We start from the raw sequence: 25,324 nt of genomic DNA on the forward strand, positions 1-25,324 counted from the left end.
AGAGGCCTTTATAGGTAATCAGTAGACCTGCTTCTGTTCTACTCTATTCTACTCTGATTTTGAATAATTTGATTAACTTTTATGAATCTCAGTTTCCTTATCTGACAAAAATGGAAATATTATTTTTATTTCCTACAATATAAGGTTGTTACCAAGGAAACATGTTATAAGTCTTGAAACATCATGAGTTACTAAAGAATTGGGTTGGAGGAGCTTCTTTGTGAGCAGATTAACAGGTTTAGTGTTTATCATTGGAGAGTCAGCATGGTGTAGTAGAAAAAGTAAGGTTGATTTGGAATCCAAATCCTGGGTTAAAGTCTCACCTCCAATATTACCTTGGTGATATAGGGTAAGTTATTTAGCTTCTGAATCTGTGTATCCTTGTGTAAAATAGAGATAAGATTACCTGTTTTATCTAGATTTTTAAAGATCACAAGATAATGACATACCCTACTCTGAATAATTTTAAAGTGTTTTAGAAGCAAGTTGTTACACATAATGAAAAGATGAAGAAAAGATTTTATTAAAGATTGTAAATTGTGGCATAGCAGAACTACAAAGTATCCCCATGAAACTTAAAAGAGGCAAATTTATAACAAGGGCATAAAATCATTTACTCTTAGTGGTGGTACAAGATGATGATCAAAACAGCTTCAAAAGAGATTTAGTTATATCAACAGATAGCTGACTTTAAAAGCTGTTTGGAGAACTGTTTTATGGAAGATGACTGTATCCTAGGATATCATCTGGATGGTACAGTGAAAGTTAGTATTAGTCAGTGGCCTTATACCAGTAATGCAGTTATTTTGTTCTCTGAGCAAATACTGAGAAGACTTAATAGTATATAGATATGTTACTTATTAATTACAGATTGTGGCAAAGGGTCACAGAAATGAAAGGACACAGAAGCAGTAAGGTGGTATAGCTAGAGGGACTATCAGTGCTATGAACTGGAAACTTTCCCATCCTTAGGCAAAATGATGTGGAAGGGATGTCTGCCCAAGGACTAGAGTCAAAGAAGGTTTTTCTTTACAGGAACATCAGTACCAGAAAATAAGAAGCATGTGTGGGAAATGGGAAAATAGTATTGTCAAGGATTTGATATAAACTCATGACACTAGAGTGTGATATTAAGCTTGTTTTATACCAGAAGAAGAAAGGCCCTCTCCTCAGGCAAGGAGGAGTGTGAAAAAATGAAGTAGGTCAAGTGTGAGGACAGATCTCCAAGTTTGTGATTTTTTTGTAAAAGAATTAGGGAAGGAAATGGGGCTTTTCCAATCCAATCAGAGTCGTGGTCAGCCAGGTGTTAACTTAGATAGTAACACTGTTTTCTATTCGGCTTGGCTTAAGGTATTCATAAGGCAGGTCCAAACTTTCATTTCGAGCCACAATCTCCCTTTCCAGAGTATATAAATCTTCCTGGAAACGGTTTAGTACAGCTTGGGGCCCAGGTCCTGAGAAGTATTGCTCTTTGTGATGACCCAGGGGTACCTGAGACAGAGAAGGTCATTTCACAGTTATGAGCTTTAGATCTCTAGCCCCCTACCTTTCTATTCTCTTACCCCCAGACCCTGTTCTCTCTATTGGCTCTAGCTCTTACCATGTCTGGCTGGAACCGACCCAAGTGCCATGAAATAGTCATCTGGATACAAGCTTGATGGACATTGGGCAATGTGGCCATCACCATCTCTAATGTTACATCCTTTGTAGTTGGTGGTGGCTGCCTCATAGTGCATGGAGCATTAGGAACCCAGGTATACCAGTCTAGCTGTAATTAGGATATACACTGAAATTACTTAAGATCTGAGCCCTTAGTTTCCTTCCTCCAAACTCTTCCCCCAATAAAGAAAAGTATTTAGTCCACATACAGTCAGGGATTCAGATTTGCAAATTACTTTACCTGTCCTTGATTAACGGCGGAATGTTGAGCTGTGCATGTAAAGATGCACATGGTGACAAAATGGCAAAGCTCATCACGAGACTGGAAAGATACAGGAAACCCTAGAAAAGAGAAGAATTTGTAGAAGAAATAGGAAACTCAAGGGGGAAAAAAGGGCTGGTGTTCTCCTGAAGTGGCCAAGATCCTGGGATATGCAGACTTAGGAAAATTTTGCCTCTTAGAAGTTATATGAACTATATTGAATTGTTTGCCATCTTGGGGAAGAGGGAGGGGGAAGGAGGAGAAAATCTGAAACCCAAGGCTATGCAAGGATCAATGTCAAATTATCTGTGCATATGTTTTTTTTTTTTTTTTTTTTGTTATAGCTTTTTATTTACAAGATATATGCATGGGTAATTTTTCAGCATTGACAATTGCAAAACCTTTTGTTCCAACTTTTCCTCTCCTTCTCCCCACCCATTACCCCAGATGGCAGGTTGACCAATACATGTTAAATATGTTGAAGTATATAAGTTAAAAATTTAATATATGTATACATGTCCAAATAGATATTTTGCTGTATAAAAACCATCGGACTTTGAAATAGCGTACCATTATTAGCCTGTGATGGAAATCAAAAATGCAGGCGGACAAAAATAGAGAGATTGGGAATTCTCCCAGAGTTCTTTCGCTGGGTGTAGCTGATTCAGTTCATTACTGCTCTATTAGAAGTGATTTGGTTCATCTCATTGTTGAAGAGGACCACATCCATCAGAATTGATCATCATATAGTATTGTTGAAATATATAATGATCTCCTGGTCCTATTCATTTCACTAAGCATTAGTTAATGTAAGTCTCTCCAGGCCTTTCTGAAATCATCCTACTGGTCATTTCTTATAGAGCAATAATATTCCCTAATATTCGTATACCATAAATTATTCAGCCATTCTCCAATTGAAGGGCATCCACTCAGTTTCCAGTTTCTGGCCACTACAAAGAGGGCTGCTACAAACATTCTTGCACATACAGGTACCTTTCCCTTCTTTAAGATCTCTTTGGGATATAGTGTGCATATGTTTTAAAAATAAAAAGCTTTATTTAAAAAAAAGAATTTATATGATCAAAAATCTTATTTCTCTTGTCACTTTTAGTATTTAGAAAAATTTAGAAACTTCCTTCTTTCACAGGTTTTTCTGTTCTGACAAATTCCTTTACATTGTAACTTTTGACACAAGTTTAGAGATGTACAAAAACTAATATATAGTGGCTTACAGCAGATAGGGATAGGAGAAAAAGGTCCGGTCTGTTGGAGAAGCTAGAGAATTAGAAGTGAGAAAAGAGGAATTTTGTCTTTGTCTCTCAGTTTTATCCTCGAGTAGAGGCTATAAAGTTGGAGGATGGAGATCCCAAGATCTATCTACTAGCAACCAGAACCCTGTTGCCATGAGGTACCACCTGCTTTATGTGCCTTGTGTTTGTGAGATGGGCTTGTTTGTAAATACCTGGAATAAGGAAACAAAATGTAGGGAAATGTAAGAGGACTAAGATATAAGATAATTTTAGATGACCCCTAGGCTTGCAAACAATTAAACAAAGATAGGAGAGCGCAGAGAAGCTTTTAAAGAGGTTTCTAGGAAGGATTTAGAAGAAAAGGGAGGTGATTTTTCCTTTGAGAGATGTCAAGTCTTACCTCGTTCCTGTGCCTTACACAGCCCAATCTCAGTGATCTCTCGGCACCAAGCCTGTAGCTCAGGGTCACTCCGCACAACCTCGTCTTCCAGATAATGGATCTGGACTATTCCTTGCACATATCTGTTCTCCAAAAGAGAAAGAGGTTAGGGAAAAGCACCTAAGGGGGACAGGTGGGCTTCCAAAAGACTCAGAATTAGAAGGAAATTCAAAGAGCATCTTTTTTCATCCCAAACTGATTTTAAAAATCCTTTCTCTATATCATATCATCATCAACAGGTTGTGATTTTTTTTCCCCTTTATTTGAAAATCATCAATGAGAGGAAACCTCCTGAGGTAGTTCATTAACTGAGGTAACTGTATATTAAGAAGCTTCTCTACATCAAAGAAAGTGGGTGTTCCTTTGTTACCACTTTCCTCATTGCTCCTACTGCTGCCCCTTGAGGCACAGAACAAATTTAGTATCTCTTTATATGCTGGCACTTTTAAATGAATGAAAGTTTCCTATATCTTTCCAGTCTTCTGCCTTCTCTTTTCTCTTTGGATAGTTAGGACCTTTGTTCTTCTCCAGTCCTGCAGCAAAGGTTCTCCTCTCCTTTCATATCACTAATATTAGTTTAACAATGGGATTAATTTGGGCTAGGTGATTTGATCTTGCCCAGAGGAGTTAGGTTTTCTACCCTCTACTAATTTATCCTGTTTTGTTTTGTTTTTTAAACTTTTCACCATTTTCTTTCTCTTCTTTCCAACCCAAAGATCATTCTTGTTGGCCAAGAAAACAATTGTATTCTTTTGTCTTTGCTCTATCTTCATGTCATCTATTAAAGCAGTGGTCCTGTCTCCACTTTGGTCCTTATTTGCCCATAAGTAATTTAGAAAATTTTTTGTTGTTCTTAACATTCCTTATCAGAGTCAGGTCACTGACATTTTTCTTATAAGATTATTCTGCTCTTTTGTTTTTATCCCCAAGTAAGGCTGTTTGCTAAAAAGTCTCTTTAAACAATTCTCTCTTTTTCCTTAACATTGTTTCTGTTTGTTTCCTTCATTTTTGAGAGCTTCCCATCCTTCCAAGGCTACCTTTGACTATGAAGTTTTAGATCATAGGATCTTATTCTGTACTTTCTCTGAAAGCTTTTGAAATTTGCTCTCCCAGGTTTGCAACCTAGGTACTATCTTTGTACTCTCCTCTTTCTCCCTCACCCCACATATCCAGGAAACAGCCAAAATGTTGCCTTTTCTACTTCTGTGACATGTCTTGCTTCATTCTCTTTCTCACACAGCTAACTCCTCTTATCATTACATTGGCCCTTATCACCTCTTGCCTGGACTATTGTAACAACTTCTTAATTGTTTTATTTTCTTCACCTCTCTTCTCTCCAATTCATCCTGTACACTGTGGCCAAAGTGATTTTATATAAGTGGAGATCTAAACACTTTCTTCACTTAGTATACTCCAGTGACTCCTTTTTGATTCACCTATTATTTCTTCTTTATTTCATACTTTTTAATCTTTTAAAGCTTATATACTTCTTATATAATGTATACAAGGATATATAATATACAGTACTAATATACACAAATAAGTGCATGCTTATTTATACATGCTAAAAAAGAAAAAAAGATTTTACTGAAATGGTTACATGGTCATAAGAGTTGGAAAGATCAGTGTCCTGAGGCATAAAAGCTCAACCCATGAATAATTAATACTCTTTAGCTTTGGTGGACTTCTGAATGCCCTGGAAGGAAAGATCTCCTGCTGACCCTTTGCATTGTTGTACTTATATGGAGTTGTGGGGAGCTATTGAACGATTTCTGTAAATTTGCTTTACAAATCATATCTGTGCTCTGCTTGAGTGAACTTCCTTTTGTCAAATGGTTTATAGTGTATGAATATTTCATCTCATTCTAGTCACTAATCAGAATTACCATATTGTCCTAAAGCTTAGAGCTTAGTCCATAACATCCCCCATCCCATGGTTCTTTTCTATTTGATTAAGTCATAACTTTCAATAGTGATGTGCTTATTGTCATGAATAATATTTCCTTTATGCATTTGAGGGATTTATGGGATTTTCCCCCCTTAGAATTCTCTATCCTGTGAATTATTGGGCATCTTTACTTGTGTTCTTTCACCAGTGTTGTACCTGCTTTTCTCTCTCTCCCTCCCTTCCTGTCTTTCTTTTTTTCCCCACACACTCCCCTAACTCTCTCTATTTCTTTTTCTCTCCATTTAAATTGGAAGACTTATTTAGACAACTTTCTCTGTATCAATTTAAAGTTTGGGTCAAAAATTCTGACTTCCAGCTGCATAAATTGCAAGCACATCTGTGGAAGACTCATTTGATGGCTGAAGTGTTTGCTGTAGCCACCATGAGGTGCCTCCAGGGATGCATACCATCTTTAAGGTACCTACTTTTTCTCATTGTGTAACTAAGAACAAACCAATGTAATGCTCAGTCTCAATTTCCTCACCTGTAGTTAAATGAACATATCATTCATTTTTTATAATTATAGTACCTTCACTACTTACTTCACAGTTAATTTCGAAGAAAGTGATATGAAACTAATGTAAATACCTCCATTGTCTTCTTTTTCTTATATCCTAGATTACCATCTCATGACTCTTTAATATATCCTTTCAGTCTTGGCCATCTTGTTTGCCTAGTTTATATTGTCTTGTTCCCAGTCCTCATTTGCCCTATCACTATTGCATGTTCCCCCTGTTCTGATCCATCCCTCTCCCCTTGGTGCCACCTCCTCACCGGGAGATAATGTCCCAGAGCCGAACGGCATCATGAGCATAGAGAGCTGATGGGACCCCCAGAAGCCCTCGGTCAGCCAGGTCATCAGGAGGGCAGAGGGATCTATAGGTCAGACAAGTTGTTGCCCTTCGGAGGACATCCAGGTGACCTCCCCCACCAGTATTCACCGCCTGTGTTGGTTGAATAGAGAGTTAGGATGGGATGGAGGCGGGGAGCCAATTTAAGAATTAGAAAGGAAGTTGGGAGGAATTTAGTTAGGTCCTTTTTCACTTTTCCCTCTTTCTCAAGTTCAATCAGTTGCTAGACCATTGAGGTGCATTTAACAATGTCCCCTGTTACTTCTGACCTGCATTATTGAAATAACATCTTTCCTTGCCTCCAGGCTCTTCTTTTCTAGGTCATCTTTCAGTATTGCCATTATACTTTATATCCTAACTTCTTAAATTATGGTTCATGTAACTGATTGTGAGGGTTATACAATTATGATTTATTATCAATAAATGCTTGATTTGTACACCTAAAAGGGATTGTGATTAGGAAAAGTTGAAGAAGCCCAGCTCAAGATAATGCATAGATGTGATGCTGTCATTGCTCTGTCCTCAATCTTAAGTGATTATAGATTATAGAATAAAGTACAAATTCTTCACCTTGCCATTCAAGGCCCTCCCAAATCTGGGTCCTTCCTACATTTCTTACTTTATTTCACATTATTCCCCTTCATATACTGTATGTCTATGTTCCTGATAAACTGGAAAAATGTCCTTACATGTGGAATACAATTGCTTCATATCTATCTATTGAAATCTTTTTTTTCCTTTGAGGTCCAGCTCAGATGCTGCTGACCTTCTTTCATCTTCCCAGGTTGATATGAACTCTTTCATTGAATCTTACATTGTTGTTGACTCTTCCTTTAAATCATCATCTAATTTGTTATTATTTGTGTATATCTCCTACCATTATGTAAGTTCATGGAGGATAGGGATCATTCACATCTGGTTTAACCATATAGTTACAATGCCTTGTGCATAATATTTAATTGGATTAAAAATAAGATAGAATCAGGTGATTGATTGAAGCTGTGGGAAAGGGAAGTCTTTGTGGGCTCCTAAGGATTGAAAAAAAAAAAGTACTTGGGGAGGAAGTCCATAATCTTCCCTGACACTCTCATATTTTTTTTTAACTCTTGAATCTCACCCATTCATACCTGATCAAAAAATCCCCCATCAGAGATGAGCTTGGTCCTGGCACGAGTGTTAATCTCCAGTGTATAACGGAGGTGAGGTATCAGGAGCTGTTGGAATAGGACAGGGGACATAAGAGAGGGGAAAGCTTATGTTCCATAAGACAATAGACTTGGGACAAAGATGGTGCTACAATAGAAGAACATTAGAAGCATTATAAAGGATATGAATGGATTACATAGTTGGCATGGGAATGGGATAATATCAGAGAAAATCTAATAAAAATAAAATAATATAAAATTTAAAGAGATAAAAAATAAATAGACGATAAAAAATGATGGCCTCTCAAGGTTCTTTCAGGGATAAGAAACTCAGATAAGAGGAAAGGGTAAGACATCTGAGGACATTGTTTGTTTTAAAGGTATGAAAGTGGGACTGAGCATATCATAGTTGGGGAAGACCAAACTGATTAGAGGAAGGGGTCCAATTTGTGGGTCCAAATTATAAAATACATGATGGGAAGTAGGGGACATTTTTTGAGCAAGAGAAACACTTGATATGTATTTTGGAGGAAATCCATTTCATTTGCCTACTCTCTTCTGATTAGCTCAAAATCTTTAATCTCATATTTTCCATATTTTCTTAGAAAGTTTTTTCTTGGATCATTGAGGAAATGTTTACCATTTATATCTGTAATTTCTATCTTAGCTTTTATTAATGATTCTTCTTCTTTGCCCTAGTCAGTAATGGATCGCCCAAGGTTCTGGCATCCTCTCCGGGACTTTTTTAATACTTTTTATCTCTCTATTCTACTCTATGCTGATTAATATTCTTAAAATACCTATCCAGGTAAAATATCCAGGATAAAGTCCAAAGTCCTTAACAAATTTCAAATCTACACAAATTTAGTCCCCCAATCTTTAAGAGCTGCTCACTCCTGTACAAACTCTCCAGTTCAGGTAACTTAGACCACACCTGTACCATGTTTGTTGCTATCGCTATTAGAAGTGGGGAGGGGGCGAGGTGAGGGAAAGCAAGTGAAAGAGAGGGAGAGAAAGAAGAGAAAAAAGTGAAGAGTAGAATTGAGCAAGGGTCAGTAGGGAAAGGAATACGAAAGGGAAAGTGTGCTGGTAGATATTAAAAAGAAAGAGTGAGGGGCAGTTAGTTGGTGCAATGGATAGAGCAGCACCCCTGAAGTCAGGAGGACCTGAGATCAAAACTGGTCTCAGACACTTAACACTTCTCAGCTGTGTGACCCTGGGCAAGTCATTTAACCCCAATTGCTTCAGCAAAAAAAAGAAATAATGAAAGAGTGAGCACCGAATTTATTACAGCTTTGTATGTATATCATGAACCTCTTGAAGGCAGAGGCCACATAATTTCTTAATCCTTCAGAGATTTTATCAATGCCAGGCACACAATGAATGCTTAGCTCAGTATCTGCATTATTACAATTTAGAACCTTAGAATGTGAGAAGTAGAAAGAACCTGAGATATCATTAGTTCAATTTCATTTCACAAAGGAGGAAATTAAGACCTAGAGAAGAAAAGTGATTTGTTCTTTCAGGTGTACTAAAGCTGCCTCCCAGAATTCTTTGCTGTCAGTTGAAACACATAATGTATAATTGGTATAAAGAAATCCTATATGAATATTATTTGACAGTCCTTTCCCAATCTAATCCCAGAAGGATGGGATGTCAAGGATAGCTGGAAGGTAAAGTAGGTACCTTAAAGATGGGGTGCATCCCTGGGAGGCACCTCATGGTGGCTACAGCAAACACTTCAGCCATCAAATGAGTCTTCAACAGATGTGCTTGCAATTCATGCAGCTGGAAGTCAGAATTTTTGACCCAAGCCTTGGCCAAGAGCCAAGTGAGGGAGGGATCTGAAGGCAGGAAGAGTGGTGGAACTGGAGAATCAGAGCCAGGCAGTTGGAGCTGGAGGACAAAAGAATCAATACAACCATAGATCAAAAACTGGCAGGAACCTCAGAGGCCCAGCGGATGTTAATTGACTTGCCCAACATTAGACAGGTAGTGGATATGAATCCAAGGCCTTTATTCCAGTCACTGCTCTTTTTATTGAACTACATGGGTTTTTGAAAGGAAGAAGAGTTGATTAAATAGAGCAGAGTCAAAGGTCTTTGTCTCAGGAAATGGGTCAGTGGGATGATGGAAGGATGAATAAGAGAGCTGAGTAGAAGGATGCCTAGGTTCTCTCACCTGGATGACCATGGGGAGCAGCTTCCCATCAGGCTCCATCTTTAACATAAGTAGGGGAGCAGCCAGATGTTGCCTCTCTCCCTGGATCACATTGGCCTGGATTCCAGCTAACAGTGAAAAGTCAACTTCAAAGAGGCAACCCTCCTGGGGGATATATATTAGTCTGAGTCTAAGGTCAAGTTTCCAAGCTTAATGTGGAACAACAATTTTAATATCAGAGACAGTCAAAACATTAGCAAAAAGGACTAAAAGAGAGTCCAGATTCTTAACTGGACCCAAGCACATAGAATTTGAAACCTGGAAGGTACCTTGGAGGTCATCTAGTTCAACCTTTCATTTTATAGTGGAGAAAATTGAGACCCAGAGAAGTGAAATGATTTATCCAAGGGTCACACATCTACTAAAGCAAAGCAGGGGTTAGAAACCAAGTCTTCTGACTCCAGAGTCCTTTCTATTTACATTTAAGGGTCCTTTGTTTAGATAGTCTTGTTCTTCTCTCATATCATTTGCCTTCTTTTCCCACTTTCATACTTCATTTTTCTTCTTCCAAAAATTTTATTTTCCCTCTTCTCAATCTTCCTTTCATCTCTTCTAAATTCCTAAGCCCTCTCCTGCCATCTTTTCCAAGACATTTTCCTGAAGTCATTTAATCTCTTGACTCCCTTCTCTCTCCCTTTCTCTATGTGATGAGGTCCAGTACTAAGATCTATATGAAGAGTCTTCATTTGTTAATCTGTTCCTGTCTCCATTTGTTTCTTCTTTTTTGTGTTGTTTCTTTTGTATTCCAGATTCTCCAGAAAAAGAATACTAGGTTCATTTTATTTTTATGTTCCTCTTCCTTTTATTTTACATATTCTCAAGATTGCCACAAAATAAGTTTTCCATGAAGGAAAGGTATTTAGTTACTACTGTTGACTCTTCCAATTGTACTTCTATGATTGATTATTATTTTTCCAGAATTTAATTAGGGTTCTTCAGTTTTTAAAAACAAGGTATCTTATGGCATTTTACCTTTTCCCCAAACTTTGAGCAATGTATTTAGAAACTCACCTAATTTGATCCCTTGAAGCTTTTAAAATTCTGTATCATCAGAGAAGTTACAAGGAAGAAAAAAGAATTGGGAGTAGAGAGAAGAGTGTTACCTGGAGTTTTTTTTCCAGCTGGGCCTTAAGATCCTCTGTCCCTGGGGGAATCACCAGTCGAGTGGGGAGTGAAGAGGATTTTCTCAGCAGTGTGGGATTGACACCATTGAGGAATTGGTAGCCAAAAAAATCATCATCCTTCCAGGATAGGCGCACCCTCTCTGGGAACAAAAAGTAGAAATCATAGCACCCCAAAGGCCTCTGTGTTTGGACTCTCCTCAGGGTCCCAAACATTTGGGCCCCCAACCTTCAGATGCCCCGACCCTCAGGAAATCCTCAAAAGAGACACCTAAAGTGAGTTACCTTTATAGACATTTCTAGATAAAATAGTCAGTGGAAAGACAACAGTGATAGAGTATTTAGGAGAAGTTGAGTGTTATTGATATGGAGAAGGGGAGAACAGAATGTCATGGATGGGTCATTGGAGAAGATGAGCTTGAATTGGAAGGTTATGGGGCTGTTATTTACTGGCCAGGGCACTCTTGCCACCCCAGAAGATTTGGTCAAAATCTTCCAAGCTATTCCAGGAGCTCAGGGCGGTGTACAGACGTTTAAGGGCAATTTCTGTCACCCTAGGATAAGGAGTAAAGGAATTGGGTTAGTTGGGAATTAGATGCTTGAATGCCCTCTCCAAACCCTATATCTACCATTTTGCCTGGAAACTTCCACCCCAAAGCCCAGTTTTTGTCTCTTGTCTCATTCCTACCCCAAAACCCGTGTTCTTTCGAAGTCAGCCTTCTTTTCCTCATGGAATCTTGCATCCAGGGGCAGGTCTTTCTCTGATGCTGCAGCCACTGATAATGGTATCCCTTTCTTCCAGCTGGCCCAGCTGGAATCAAAAGGATTAAAAATAAAAGGGTTAGTGAAAATTAGAGGCCACCAAAGGATCAAGGGTCACAGTGTAAATAAGGTGGAGCCCAGGAGTCTGAGCTTAAATTACTGAGAGATCAAGGGTCAGGGACATCACCCATAGAGTGTCCTTCTCGCCTTCAGCTCTTCTTCTTGATGTTTTTGAAACAGGTCTTGGGATTCATTTCTTATCATCCAAGCTGGGGAAGCATGGAAACAAGATCTCACTTACCTGATCCATCTCCATGTATGTGCTTCCAAGCTGTTCTGTCCCCCCCCTCCCAGCCCCCAGTTCACCAATTTCCTGAATCTCATCCCCATTTTCTGTTCCTCTCTGCTTCCATATCAAGCTAATTTCTTATACCTTTTCTTATCTGCTACCCAGTCTCAGAGCAGAGTTCCTATTCTTCTGAGTCCTCATCCCAAGCTTCTTATCCCCATCTTACCCCTTTCTCAGTTCTGAACATTATGTTTTCTGGCCCTGCCCAACTTTTACTCTCATACCTCTTGTTTTCCAAAATCACATTCTTTGCATTTTCTACTCTGAGGCCTTTATTGTCACCTTTCTCTGTTATTAACTTCCTAAAGTCATACACTGTACATTCTCTTCCTCATATCCCAACCTCACCTAGCTAAAGCTACTGCTTTATGTTATAGAATTGTCACCTAACTTTTCTTCCAGCTCCCTCTGCTTCTGACCTCCTGCCCCCTTGTTGTGCCTTCCTTGTACCTTCCCTTTCTTGTGTTTTCTTCCTTCCTTCTTGTCCTTTCCTTAACAAGTCCCTCCTGTTTTTTAACTTTAATTCCAACCACACCCCACCTTTCATATTCTTTTAAGGTGCCTCAGTTCCTTTTCCATTAACAAGGTCAATAATTTGGCTGATCCCTAAACTCCCTTCCAGGACTAAGTCCTTTGCCCTCTCCTTACTTCAGGTTCCATCTTTCTCACCAGTGGTCTCAGGAAGGCAGATGATACCATCTCCTTCTACCCAGCGGTAACAGGGGAATACTATTTCTTTCTCTTCCACACTCTGTTCAAAGACCCAAACAGTTATATAGTTGCAGAACCATGCATCCTTTATCAGAAGATGAATTTTACGAAGCTTCACAAACTGGAGGGGACCCAGGTCTTCTGAGACATCAACTTCAAAATCCTCCATCTACAGCGTGGGTAGAAGGAAAAGTAAGTCAATCAGGAGGCGGAGAACTGAAATCATAACTCACAACAGCTTGTATTTTTATAGATTTTATAAATGAGGAACCTGAAGCTTCAAAATTAAAGGGACTTGCCTAATGTCATAAATATAGTAAAATTTGAACCTATATCTGAAGATACTTTGCCTCTATGTTGAAAAGAAGTTTGACAGGTAACCATCTACTATGCAACCCAGAGCCTTGTTCTCCTCTCTGGGGGGGTCACTGTGAGATTAAATGTGAGGAATGAACTTACTGTTCATTTACACTGTTGTTGCTGAAGATAAACAAACCTAGCCCCTTATAATACATGTGATCTTGAACCTCAAGTGTCCTCATTTATAAAGTGAAGGAGTTAGATTAAATGATCACAATGTAAATTCATAGTAGGTATTATTTGATAAATTGAATTACATTTCCAAGGTTCTTTCTCTCTTATGTTCTATGTACTTGTTGGATACCATTATGGATGCTATAGGATTATACTTGAATAGTTGGGGTCAGTACAATTAAATAAAATTTTTTAAATGTTTAAGTAACATAAGTTTAAGAAAAGTGATTAGTTTGGAGAAAAAAAAACAAATTCAGTAGAGGAGGCAAGAATTGGAAAACCTATGGAGGATATGGTACTAGAGGCTGAGCCATGATGGATGAGTAGGATTTTAAGAGGTAAAAAGAATGTGAGAGTTAGACTAGATACCTTCTAGGATTCTTTCTAGAAATAATCTTCTGTGAATTGTACACTTCATACACATCTTATAAATAATAAATTCTAGATTATAAATAATCTACCCCAGAGAACAGCTTTTCAAAGTAGTCAAGGGGCAAGCAGTGAGATCAGTATCAAAGAGTCTGGGGATGAATGTAATGGAATATACTATGCGGTAAAAAATGATGGAGAATTAGAGAAACTTGGGAAAGACTTGTATGGACTGATGCAGAGAAAAATGAGCAGAATCAGAATACTATACAATAACATTGTAAATAGAGAATTTTAAAAGACCTAAAAATTGTTTAACAACCATCATTTCAGAGGACCCATGATTTGTTGGATTCAGGGTGCTGAAGTGGAAAAGTACCCCAGATGGGACCATGAGAAAAATAATCTTGAAATTCTTTAGTTAGAAGTTTGTTACTAACTCTTCATGCCCTAATGTGGATGGTATTTTTACACTCTCAGATGCACTGCCCTAAAAAAGCTAAGACCTTGACAATTTGATAAACATAAAGAAATACTATCTTATTGCCTGTCTGATGATAATTGTTGCCTTATGTCTAGAATAGAAATTCCTTTTATTATGATAAATGTATCAAGAAACATTTTGATGTCTCTCTCGTCTTTCTATAAATATGTGGCCCTGAGACCACTCATTTGCTGACTCCCCTGTTCTGGTGGGGTTCAGTCACTAGCTAGCAATAAACGCTATTAAATTTTCATTATTTTGGTTGCCCTGTGTTTTCTCTCACCTGGGTATTTCGTTGCAAATTAAGATCTGTGTTTTGAATATGTCTAATTTAGGAAGTGATTTGCTTGACGAAGCATTTTTTTTTTTCTTTTTCATAGAGAAGCAGGATTGGAGGGAGAAAAAAATAGGTTTTTGTTTACTAATTTTTAAAATTCTAAGAGAACCAGGGGAAAAGGGACAATAGGAATATGTCACATTTTCATAGTGCTTTTCAAAGAACTTTGTCTATAACAAGCCTATCTGATATATAGGTCAATCACCCTACTTATTCCCAGAAAGGTGAAGCAATTTGGCCACTTAAGAACAAACTAGAGCTTCAGTGGCAGAGTGGGGGACCTTACCTCAGATCCACTAGCTCCAAGTCTAGCATTGTTTCTATAAAGATCCCTTCCCTCTTCTCCTCTGCTTTTTGGCTCCAAGGTAAATGGCCCTGGGGATCCCAGAATGCCATACATAGTTTGTGATTATGCCCTTTTGAGGTTTCTTCCCGTTCAAGTCCATTGTCCAAGAGAAGAGAAGAGTTCTAGGTGTCCCTTATGCTCCAACTTTGTCATTTTCCTTCAAACTAGGCTCAGCATGGCAGTAAGCTAGAAATCCCTGACCCAGAACTTTTTCCTGATCCTCTCTCAGTTGTCCTAGTGCATGACACTTAAATTACCCAGTTCCCAATTCTCTTCACATCCTTATCCCCTTCACTGACCTGTCCTCGAGCTGGCCGTAGCCGAAGCCCCAGTTCCGCCTCTGCACGGAGCCCTACCAACCAAAGCTGCACCTGGTTGTTGGACCCTGAGAAAGCAAAGTTTCCAGTGGCCACTCGGACCCGGTAGCGACCCATCTGTCTTGGAGACTCTGGCTGCTGTGAGAAGAGTAACGGGAAAGTTGCTCCGAGCCCTCTCACTGTCCAGTGATTCTCCAAGGCACACTCAAAGCTTTTTAGTGAAGAAGCCCTTCCCATACCCGCCTATGTACCTACAGCTATCCCCACCCTTCTCAAAATGTTGGCACTTCCACTTTCCCCACCCGGGGGATGGGCCTGGACCTGCCCTGGAAAATGGGCAGGGAAGGGGGAATGTGTGGGGTTTCTTTTTAAGATGATTAGGACTCCTAGTATAGGAAATAAAAGGGCTTGGTTATCAGAAACAGGAAACTTGCCTTTTTTTGGTTGGGGGCTCCCCACACTGTCCCTTCCTGAATCCTAAATAGCTTAAGTCTGACAAAGTGACTTCTCTTAAGTTTTTGTTGTATTTGGTTTTGTTTTAAAGATGATTTTCAGAGTAGGATATGATTTCTGTGTTCTCTTCCAGCTTATACAATCCATGTTTTATGACATGACTCTCATTTCTAGAGTTTTAGATTTTTCCCAGGTGCCTTCCTCACACTCCTCCCTTAAGTAGTAGAGTCCTCATTTTACAGAAGAGTCAACTGAAATCCAGAGAGCCTAAATGACTTGTCTAAAATCACACAGCTAGTGTCAGGATTCCTACTCATGTTTATTTCAGTGCAACAAAAGCATTATTTATCTGTGCTTTGCTTCCAACATAGAAGTAGTTGTTGTTGTTGTTTTTTAAACGAGGACTCTGAGAATACTTAGGTAAGGGACTTGAGGTGTGGAACTTTAAGGGGAATTCTAGTGAGCTCAGGAAAGCATGTTTGAAAAGGGGCAGGGCAGGCTCAGATGGTGACACTGTTCTCCACTGGGCTTGGCTGCAGGAATTCATAGGCCAGATTTTACTGAACATTCTTTTCTATGATCTCTTTTTCAGGGAGTTCAGATCTTCCCTCAAACAGCTCAGCATAGCCAGCTTCCCAGATCCTGAAAAATACTCTTTGTGCTGTCCCAAGGAAACCTAACAATAGAACAAGCATATCACTCCCAAAAGACTAGCAAAGAAATTCTCTAGTATCCCTTAATGGGATCTTAGATTTAGAACTGGAAAGAACTTTAAGCTTCTTTCTGGTCTAGCTCCCTGCCTTTTCACCACTCAGAGACCTAGCCAGTTCCTCCCCATTCCTTAGGAGAATTTAGACTCAGAGAAGGAATTTGTTCAAGGTCCCAATAGTACTGTCAGAATTGAGCCCAGATCTCATTCCAAATCTATCTTTTTTCAGTATCAGATACTATGCTAAACACTGGAACATAGAAAAAGCCAAGAGAGTCAAGTCCAGGAGCTCATAATCTAATGGGAAAACAAAAAGCAAACCAATATGTACATGCCAAGCCTATATAGGATAAATAGGATATAATTAACAGACTGAAAGTACTAAGATTAAAGAGTGGTTGGGAAGGGCTTCCTGTAGAAGATAGCATTTTGGTGGGGACATAAAGGAATCCAGAAGATGAGAAAGGAGAGCATTTTAGGCCTGAGGGACTGCCAGAGAAAAGCCTGGAGCTTAGAGATAGAGTACAGTATCTTGTCCATGAAATATTTTGCAAGGATGTCACTGAATCCAAAAGTATGTGGTGGAGAGTATGGTGTAAGAAGACTGGAAATATGGGAGGGAGGAGACCTAATTTAAGGTTTTCTTTGCCAAACAAGATTTTACTTTTGAGCCTGGAGATAATAAGAACCCCTGGCGTTTATAGAGTGAGGGTAGATAGTGACAGTCGAATGTGAGCTTAAGGAACATCACTTTAGCTGCTTAGAGGATTGAATGGAGTAGGGGAAGACATTTGTCTTCTACTTTTTATCCAAGGTTTGGCTCTCAGTTTTAACTGTCCATCCCCTCACTATGACTGAACTTGACTCAGTATCTAATGGGATGCCTAGTGAACAGTTGTCACCATTTTCTTTGTGCTGGATGAAGGCATATGCATGGAGCATTGGATACCAAGGCATACTAGTTCAGTTGGAAGGAAAAAAACAAAAAGAAAAACCTCAAGTTACTCAGAACCAAACAGTGTCTCAGTTTCACTGACTTTCCATTTCAGTCTATGAGCAGGTCAATCTCCCAGCTTGACACTAATACAAGTGAAGATGCACAAAGTCTAAAATAATAGAGTTCCATTCCTGGAATCCAGGAATAGAAAGTATAGATAGTAAGAGGAGACTGGATGGGATTGTGGTAGACACATAGACAGCAATCTGTTGAAATCTTGAAGGGTATTCTGGGAATTGGGGGTTTGGAGGAAGATCTGAAGACATGATGTGGAGATATAGTTTGGGAAAATATTTGGCAGGTGTTCTTTTTAAAAATTAATTTTATTTTTAATTTAGGGAATAAAACAAATATCTGCATAACATAATATAGTAAAAATGATGATTGCACATGAAACTGCAAATCTATTATGTACAACTTGCTATTTTGTTAAATATACAATATACAATATATTATTTTACAATATACAATAAAGTTATCATGTAAATTTCTTTTTTCTCCCTCTATTTCTTCCTTTCACTCAATCTGCCCTTGGGATAGCTATCAGAAATAAGTAAATAAGTAAGTAAATATGTTTATATATTTATATGAACATATAAAATTACCCTATACATCTATCAGTTCTTTCTCTAGATACAGAGAGCGTCTTCATATTCCTATTTTTTAATTTGTATATTTGTAATAGTCAAAAAGATTTAAAGTCATTATTAAACAATATTGATGTTACTATATACAATGTTCTCTTGGTTCTGCTCATTTTTATCTTCACTATTTTGTGTAACTTTTCCCATGCCTTTTTAAGACTTTTTTTTATAGCACAGTATATCAGTGCTACATCACAACCATATACTATATTGGGTCTGTATCCCAAGGAAATAATAAAGGAGAGAAAAGGACCCATATATGCAAAAATGTTTGTAGCAGCTCTTTTTGTGGTAGCAAAGAATTGGCAAAGTAGTGGATGCCCATCAATTGGGAAATGGCTGAACAAGTTCATGAAGGTACACGAAGGTAATGGAATATTATTGTTCTATAAAAATCGATGAATAAGCTGATTATAGAAAGATCTGGAAAGATTTACATGAATTGGTGCTGAGTAAAACAAGCAGAACCAGGAATACATTGTACACAATAATGTATTATTGTGCGAATGTGCAATGATCGAGTATGAAAGACTTGGTTCTTGCTAGTTCAGTGATCCAAAGCAACCCCAATAGCCTTTGGACAGAAAACACCATCTGTATCCAGGAAAAGAACTAAGGAGACTGAATGTAAATCAACACATGCTATGTTCACTTCTTTTTTTTGTTGTTTTTTTTTTTTAATTTCTCCCATGTTTTTCCCTTTTGCTCTGATTTTTCTCTCCCAACATAATTCATAAAATAATGTGTATTACTGATACATTGTTGGTGGAGTTGTGAACGAATCCAACCATTCTGGAGAGCAATCTGGAATTATGCCCAAAAAGTTATCAAACTGTGCATACCCTTTGATCCAGCAGTGTTTCTATTGGGCTTATACCCCAAAGAGATAGTAAAAAAAGGAAAGGGACCTGTATGTGCCAAAATGTTGGTAGCAGCCCTGTTTATAGTGGCTAGAAACTGGAAAATAAATGGATGCCCATCAATTGGAGAATGGCTGGGTAAATTGTGGTATATGAATGTTATGGAATATTATTGTTCTGTAAGAAATGACCAACAGGATGAATACAGAGAGGCTTGGAGAGACCTACATGGACTGATGCTAAGTGAGATGAGCAGAACCAGGAGATCATTATACACTTCGACAACGATATTGTATGAGGATGTATTCTGATGGAAGTGGATTTCTATGACAAAGAGACCTAACTGAGTTTCAATGGATAAATGATGGACAGAATGAGCTACACCCAAAGAAGGAACACTGGGAAACGAATGTGAACTATTTGCATTTTTGATTTTCTTCCCGAGTTATTTTTACCTTCTGAATCCAATTCTCCCTGTGCAACAGGAGAACTGTTTGGTTCTGCAAATATGTATTATATCTAGGATATACTGCAACATATTTAACATATATAGGACTGCTTGCCATTTTTTTGGGGGGGGGGTTGGAGGGAGGGAGGGGAAAAAACGAAACACAAGCGAGTGCAAGGGATAATGTTGTAAAAAATTACCCTGGCATGGATTCTGTCAATACAAAGTTATTATTAAATAAAATTAAATTAAAAAAAAATAATGTGTATTAAAAATAAACTAAATTAGGAATCCCTGTAATTTCCTTTTTTTTTTAGTGTTATGAGTCTGAGGACAGATTTGAATTCAGGTCCTCTACTGGGAAGACTGCTGGTGCTCTATCCACTGGGCCACCTAGCTCCCCCTAATTTCCACTTCTTTATCCCAACAAAGAAGAGCTGCTGAAAACATCCTATTCACATTCAAAGTTATAATGACTATTTGTGAATTTCCTTTCATTTTATTTTTACTCACTATTCTCCTTTTCAGCCTTTTTTTATATATAGCTTTTTATTTACAAGATACATGCATGGGTAATTTTTCAGCATTGACAGTTGTAAAACCTTTTGTTCCAACTTTTCTCCTCCTTTCCCCACCTCCTCCCCTAGATGGTAGGTTGACCAATACATGTTAAATATGTTAAAGTGTAAGTTAAGTATAATATATATATATATATATATATATATATATATATATATACACACACACATGTCCATACAGTTATTTTGCTGTACAAAAAGAATTGGACTTTGAAATAGTATGAAGGAAATCAAAAATGCAGGTAGACAAAAATAGAGGGATTGGGAATTCTATGTAGTGGTTCATAGTCATCTTTTGCTGGGTATAGGTGGTTCAGTTCATTACTGCTTTATTGGAACTGATTTGGTTCAGCACATTGTTAATAAAGGCCATGTCCATCATATAGTATTGTTGATGAAGTATATAATGATCTCCTGGTCCTGATCATTTCACTCAGCATCAGTTCATGTAAGTCACTCCAGGCTTTTCTGAAATCATCCTGCTGGTCATTTCTTACAGAACAACATTCTATAATATTCATATACCACAATTTATTCAGCCATTCTCCAATTGATGGGCATCCACTCAGTTTCCAGTTTCTGGCCACTCGGCCATTCAGCCTTTTTATCCTATCCTGTTATCACATTTTCACTTCCTATATACCCATCTTTCTAACAGTCCTTTCTCTACCCTCCCAATCTATATATCCTTTCACATTATATTTTTACAATATAAGTGCCCCCTTTTACCTTTTCCTACCCAGTTTTGCTTTTTAGAATCACCCCATCATATATAATTCAGATCCAGTCATTCTTTCAAACTACCTTGTAATGATGAAAGTTTTGAAAATATTTATAACATTTTAAATATATTTAATAAGTAAATAGTCTAACCTTAATAAGTATCTTACAATCACTTCTCAGTTTTCCTTATATTTCTTCTGGATCTTTTATATTGAATGTTCTATTGCATTTTGGTTCTTTTTTGTTACAAATACATGAAAGTTAGTTTATTAATGTCTTCCTCCCATTATGTTCAACTTTGCTTTAGGTAAGTTGTTTTTGGTCACTATCCCCAGCTTTTTTGCTTTTCGAAATATGGTCCAAGAGTTACAGCTTTAGAGTAAAGGTTGCTAAATCTTGTGAAATCCTGATAGTTATTTCCACAATATTTAAATTATTGTTTGTTGTTTTTCTTGTTCCCTGCACTATTTTTTCATTAACTTGGGAATGTTAGTTATGATATTGTTGTAAGTTTTCTTCTGTATCTGTTTCAAGTGGTGAACAAGAGTTTTTCTATTTCTACTTTACCCAGTTGTTCTAGAACTTCAGGGCAATTTTCCTTAATAGTTTCTTGTAATATTGTGTCCATTCTTGTAATATTGTATCCAGGTAGTCTGACAGTTTTAATAATCTCCTTGATCAGTTCTCCAGTTGTTTTTCCAATGAGCTGTTTCAACTCATTTTTCTTGTTTTATTCTTTCTTGGCATCTTGTGTCATTTAGTTAATTCCTCTTGCTCAATTCTAGTTTTCAAGGATTTATTAAGATTTTGTATCTCTTTTTCCAGATGTTTTACTTACTTTTAGGGAGATGGTTCTTTAAGGGAGAAAGGAAAGGGTTTAAATATAATGGGGTGGAGCTATTATCCAAGGCTTTTTTTTTTTTTTAACTTTAACATTTTAATTTTTTTCTTATTGATGAGGTTCGGCACAGGGCAGAGAGTTGTGGGAACCTCTTTCAGGTCCTTCTGAACCTGAAAAGTCAGACTGGCAAAAAGAAGTTTATTGTTGGAACTGAGAAGTCAGCCTTTGCTAGGAAGATTGACAAGATAAAGTTCCTAGCAGAGAAATCCCAACAGAGAAATATAAAGTTCCCAGCAGAGAAATCTTGGCAGAAAAATAAAGAGAGGTGTTAATATTTAACATGTATTGGTTTACCTGCCATCTAGGGGAGGGAGTGGGGGGAAGGAGGGGAAAAGTTGGAACAGAAGGTTTTGCAGTTGTCAATGCTGAAAAATTACCCATGCATATATCTTGAAAATAAAAAGCTATTTTAAAAAGGGAGGATATTAACACTGAGAAGAGGTAATGTCTTTTCAGCGGGCAGGAGATCCTCAAAGGTGGCTATGCCAAGGAGAGAAAGGGATTCCTTGACAAGGCATTATCCTGCTTTGGCCCTCTACCAGCTCCTTTTATGGAAATGGAGACTGACTCTGAGAAAAGAATGCATTTCAACAGACAGGGCCCTGGAAGCAGAACAAGCTACTTTGGACCTTCTGCCAGGTCCTATTAGGGAAATGGAGGCTGACACTGAGAAGAGAATGCTTTCTCAGCAGACAGAGGGTCCTCGCAGGCAGCTGTGCCAAGGATAGAGAAAGGTTCCTTGGCATGGTATGTTCCTGCTTTGAGCCTCTGCAAGGAAGTGCCCCTTTTTATAATTTGAAACTTTGGCTAGAGGCTGGGAGCAGTTTGAGTTGAAATCAGACCAAGATCTTTGAGAATTAAATAGAAATTTTCCAATTGAATGAGTAGTCCTAGATTAATCTCCAACTCAATAGAGGTGGATAGAAATCTAGATCTCCAGCTCAGGCTAAGTAGGAGTGGTCCTGGACTCAACTAGTCCCACCAAGATAACAGAATGAAACCACTTTGTCTTGATTCCCTGGGGTGGGTCTCTCCAGGTAGAGTTCACGGAGTTCTCAAGCATTTATCCCAAAGTCAGGACAGTTTCAGGGCTCCCTAGTCTTTATTAAATATAAAAATATTTTTAAACTTTTTAAAAAAAATTTTGAATTCCAAACTCTTTCCCTCCCCTTGTTCCTCATTGAAAAGGCAAGCAATTTTGTAGAGAAGATAAGAAATTTGAGGTTTGTTCAATATTAATTGAACTCTTCTGTGCTGTGTATTAGATATCAATAGATAGATATTGCAGTAGTTTAGATCTATTGTAATTTCATCTGTGTGGGTAGATCCTTGACCATTGTAGCTTGCAGGTCACAGATTGAGGAGCTTCTTAATAAATTTGATGTGATTGTAATCTCTGCATTGTCTTGTCTCAGGAATACTATTTGAGAGGGGAGGGACTGAAGTAGGTGTATTGTACCATGGCTCCAAGTTGTCTGTATTATTTATAGACTCCAGGATATCTGATATTAAGAGTACTGTATTTTACTTTAAGATTATTTTTATTTTATAATCATACTGATTTTGAAAAGAATGTTTATGAGTGGGATGCTGGCTTGGAAAAGAAGATACCTAACTCCTAACTCCAATCAACCTCTAAAGCCCTAAAATTAGCTTTATCAGAGTTTTTTTGAAACTAACCAGTTTTTTTAAAATAACTTTTTATTGATAGAACGCATGCCAGGGTAATTTTTTACAGCATTATCCCTTGCATTCATTTCTGTTCCGATTTTTCCCCTACCTCCCTCCACCCCTTCCCCCAGATGGCAAGCAGTCCTTTACATGTTGAATAGGTTACAGTATATCCTGGATACAATATATGTGTGCAGAACCGAACAGTTTTCTTGTTGCACAGGGAGAATTGAATTCAGAAGGTATAAATAACCCGGGAAGAAAAACAAAAATGCAAGCAGTTTATATTCATTTCCCAGTGTTCTTTCTCTGGGTGTAGCTGCTTCTGTCCATCTTTGATCAATTAAGGCTCTCTTTATCGAAGAGATCCACTTCCATCAGAATACATCCTCAAACAGTATCGTTGTTGAGGCATATAATGATCTCCTGGTTCTGCTCATTTCACTTAGCATCAGTGCATGTAAGTCTCACCAGTCCTCTCTGTATTCATCCTGCTGGTCATTCCTTACAGAACAATAATATTCCATAACATTCATATACCACAATTTACTCAACCATTCTCCAATTGATAGGCATCCATTCATTTTCCAGCTTCTAGCCACTACAAACAGGGCTGCCACAAACCTTTTGGCACATACAGGTCCCTTTCCTTTCTTTAGTATCTCTTTAGGGTATAAGCCCAGTAGAAACACTGCTGGATCAAAGGGTATGCACAGTTTGATAACTTTTTGAGCATAGTTCCAAATTGCTCTCCAGAATGGCTGGATGTGTTCACAATTCCACTAACAATGTATCAGTGTCCCTGTTTTCCCACATCCCCTCCAACATTCCCCATTATCTTTCCCTGTCATTCTAGCCAATCTGACAGGTGTATAGTGGTATCTCAGAGTTGTCTTAATTTGCATTTCTCTGATTAGTAATGATTTGGAGCATATTTTCATATGACTATAAATAGTTTCAATTTCTTAGTCTGAGAATTGTCTGTTCATATCCTTTGACCATTTATCAATTGGAGAATGGTTTGATTTCTTATAAATTAGAGTCAATTCTCTATATATTTTGGAAATGAGGCCTTTATCAGAACCTTTGATTGTAAAAATGTTTTCCCAGTTTATTGTTTCCCTTCTAGTCTTGTTTGCATTTGTTTTGTTTGTACAAAAACTTTTCAATTTGATATAATCAAAATTTTCTATGTTGTGGTCAATAGTGATCTCTAGTTCTTCTTTGGTCATAAATTCCTCCCTCTTCCACAGATCTGCGAGGTAAACTATCCTATGCTCTTCCGATTTATTTATAAACTCATTCTTTATGCCTAGGTCATGAACCCATTTTGACCTTATGAAACTAACCAGTTTTAAGATTTAGAAATTAGCATTCTAAAACTAAAAGGTAACTACAATAACCTAAACATCACACTCCCCCCCAACAAAAAATTACCTCTATAAATTGTTTGTTCCCCACTTCACTAGCTTAGAATTATCTCGTCAGTCAACAGCTAATAAAAAAAAAAAAATTGCCTGTTGATTTGGAGCTGGTTCTAAGCCTGTAAATTATTTTGAGACACCTCCATTTACACTGGCCCTGAACCCCAATATTTTGGGGTACCAGGCATTTTTAAATCCCATCAAGCTCAAATTCCCCAAGACCTTGTTTTCCTAATTTCATTAGACTAAGTTCTTTGAAAGTAGGATCTCTTTTGCCCTTTTTTGTATTCTTAGCTCTTATCAGTAACCAACAGGTTAGGTGCTTAATAAAAGCTTTCTGCCTAACCCCACTCAGTCTTTTAATTCCGTAAATTTTCACCCCACGTTTGCACCTTATCTTTCTTCTCACTCCCCTCCCCTCCACACCAAAGTGGGCTCACTCTTTGCTTTCATGCACGTCATGGCCTATCACACTCCAGGTCACCGGCCATGGGCCCACAACAGAGCTGGTAGCTGGTAGTGCAGGAGTTGGGATAAAGTACTCAATTCAGAACACAGGATCCAGGCTTCAAGTGCCCACCCCATGACAAGAGGTTGGATTGAGTGCTGAGCTCAAGCCATAGGGAGGAGACTAGAACATGGAGGAGGAGCACAACTCAGCCTGAAAGTGCGGAAGAAAACGGCAGAGGGGCTTTGGAAGGCAGAGCTAGAGACAGAACAGGCTCGACTAGAGGGTGGAGAAAGGGGGGGGGGGGGGGGGAGGAGAGGGAGAAAGGAGAAAGGGAAAAGGGAGGCATGGTACAGGGAGAAGT

General features: G+C 38.1%; 1 protein-coding gene and 1 long non-coding RNA gene across 8 annotated transcripts in view; one reads left to right on the plus strand and one right to left on the minus strand.

Moving 5' to 3' along the window:
• The window catches only part of LOC127560923 (uncharacterized), a 33,124-nt gene that overhangs the window by 1,006 nt on the left and 6,794 nt on the right, over positions 1-25,324 (plus strand). Inside the window, exon 1 of one of the 6 annotated variants that reach the window (XR_007953433.1) lies at positions 12,832-12,909. The exons of the other annotated variants lie outside the window; for them this stretch is intronic. This is a non-coding gene — a long non-coding RNA (uncharacterized LOC127560923). Of the gene's footprint in view, positions 1-12,831; positions 12,910-25,324 lie in introns of those variants that run through there. 6 annotated transcript variants of the gene reach the window in all.
• LOC127560919 (polyunsaturated fatty acid lipoxygenase ALOX12-like) lies at positions 500-15,416 on the minus strand. Of its 2 annotated transcripts, XM_051995887.1 has the most exons (14): positions 15,087-15,412; positions 12,676-12,886; positions 11,845-11,926; positions 11,584-11,706; positions 11,346-11,449; positions 10,878-11,038; positions 9,736-9,879; positions 9,241-9,450; positions 7,537-7,623; positions 6,333-6,502; positions 3,572-3,693; positions 1,901-2,001; positions 1,601-1,768; positions 500-1,491 (listed from the first exon to the last, which is right to left on the minus strand). In XM_051995887.1, exons 1-14 carry the CDS (start codon positions 15,339-15,341, stop codon positions 1,312-1,314), a joined length of 2,118 nt encoding a protein of 705 aa, XP_051851847.1. In that variant the 5' UTR covers positions 15,342-15,412; the 3' UTR covers positions 500-1,311. The 2 variants fall into 2 exon arrangements, with proteins under 2 accessions (XP_051851847.1, XP_051851848.1); XM_051995888.1 differs by lacking the exon at positions 1,601-1,768 and having other exon boundaries at positions 15,087-15,416.

Source organism: Antechinus flavipes, chromosome 4 (genome assembly GCF_016432865.1).
Source record: "Antechinus flavipes isolate AdamAnt ecotype Samford, QLD, Australia chromosome 4, AdamAnt_v2, whole genome shotgun sequence".
NCBI classification, from domain to species: Eukaryota; Metazoa; Chordata; class Mammalia; order Dasyuromorphia; family Dasyuridae; genus Antechinus; species Antechinus flavipes.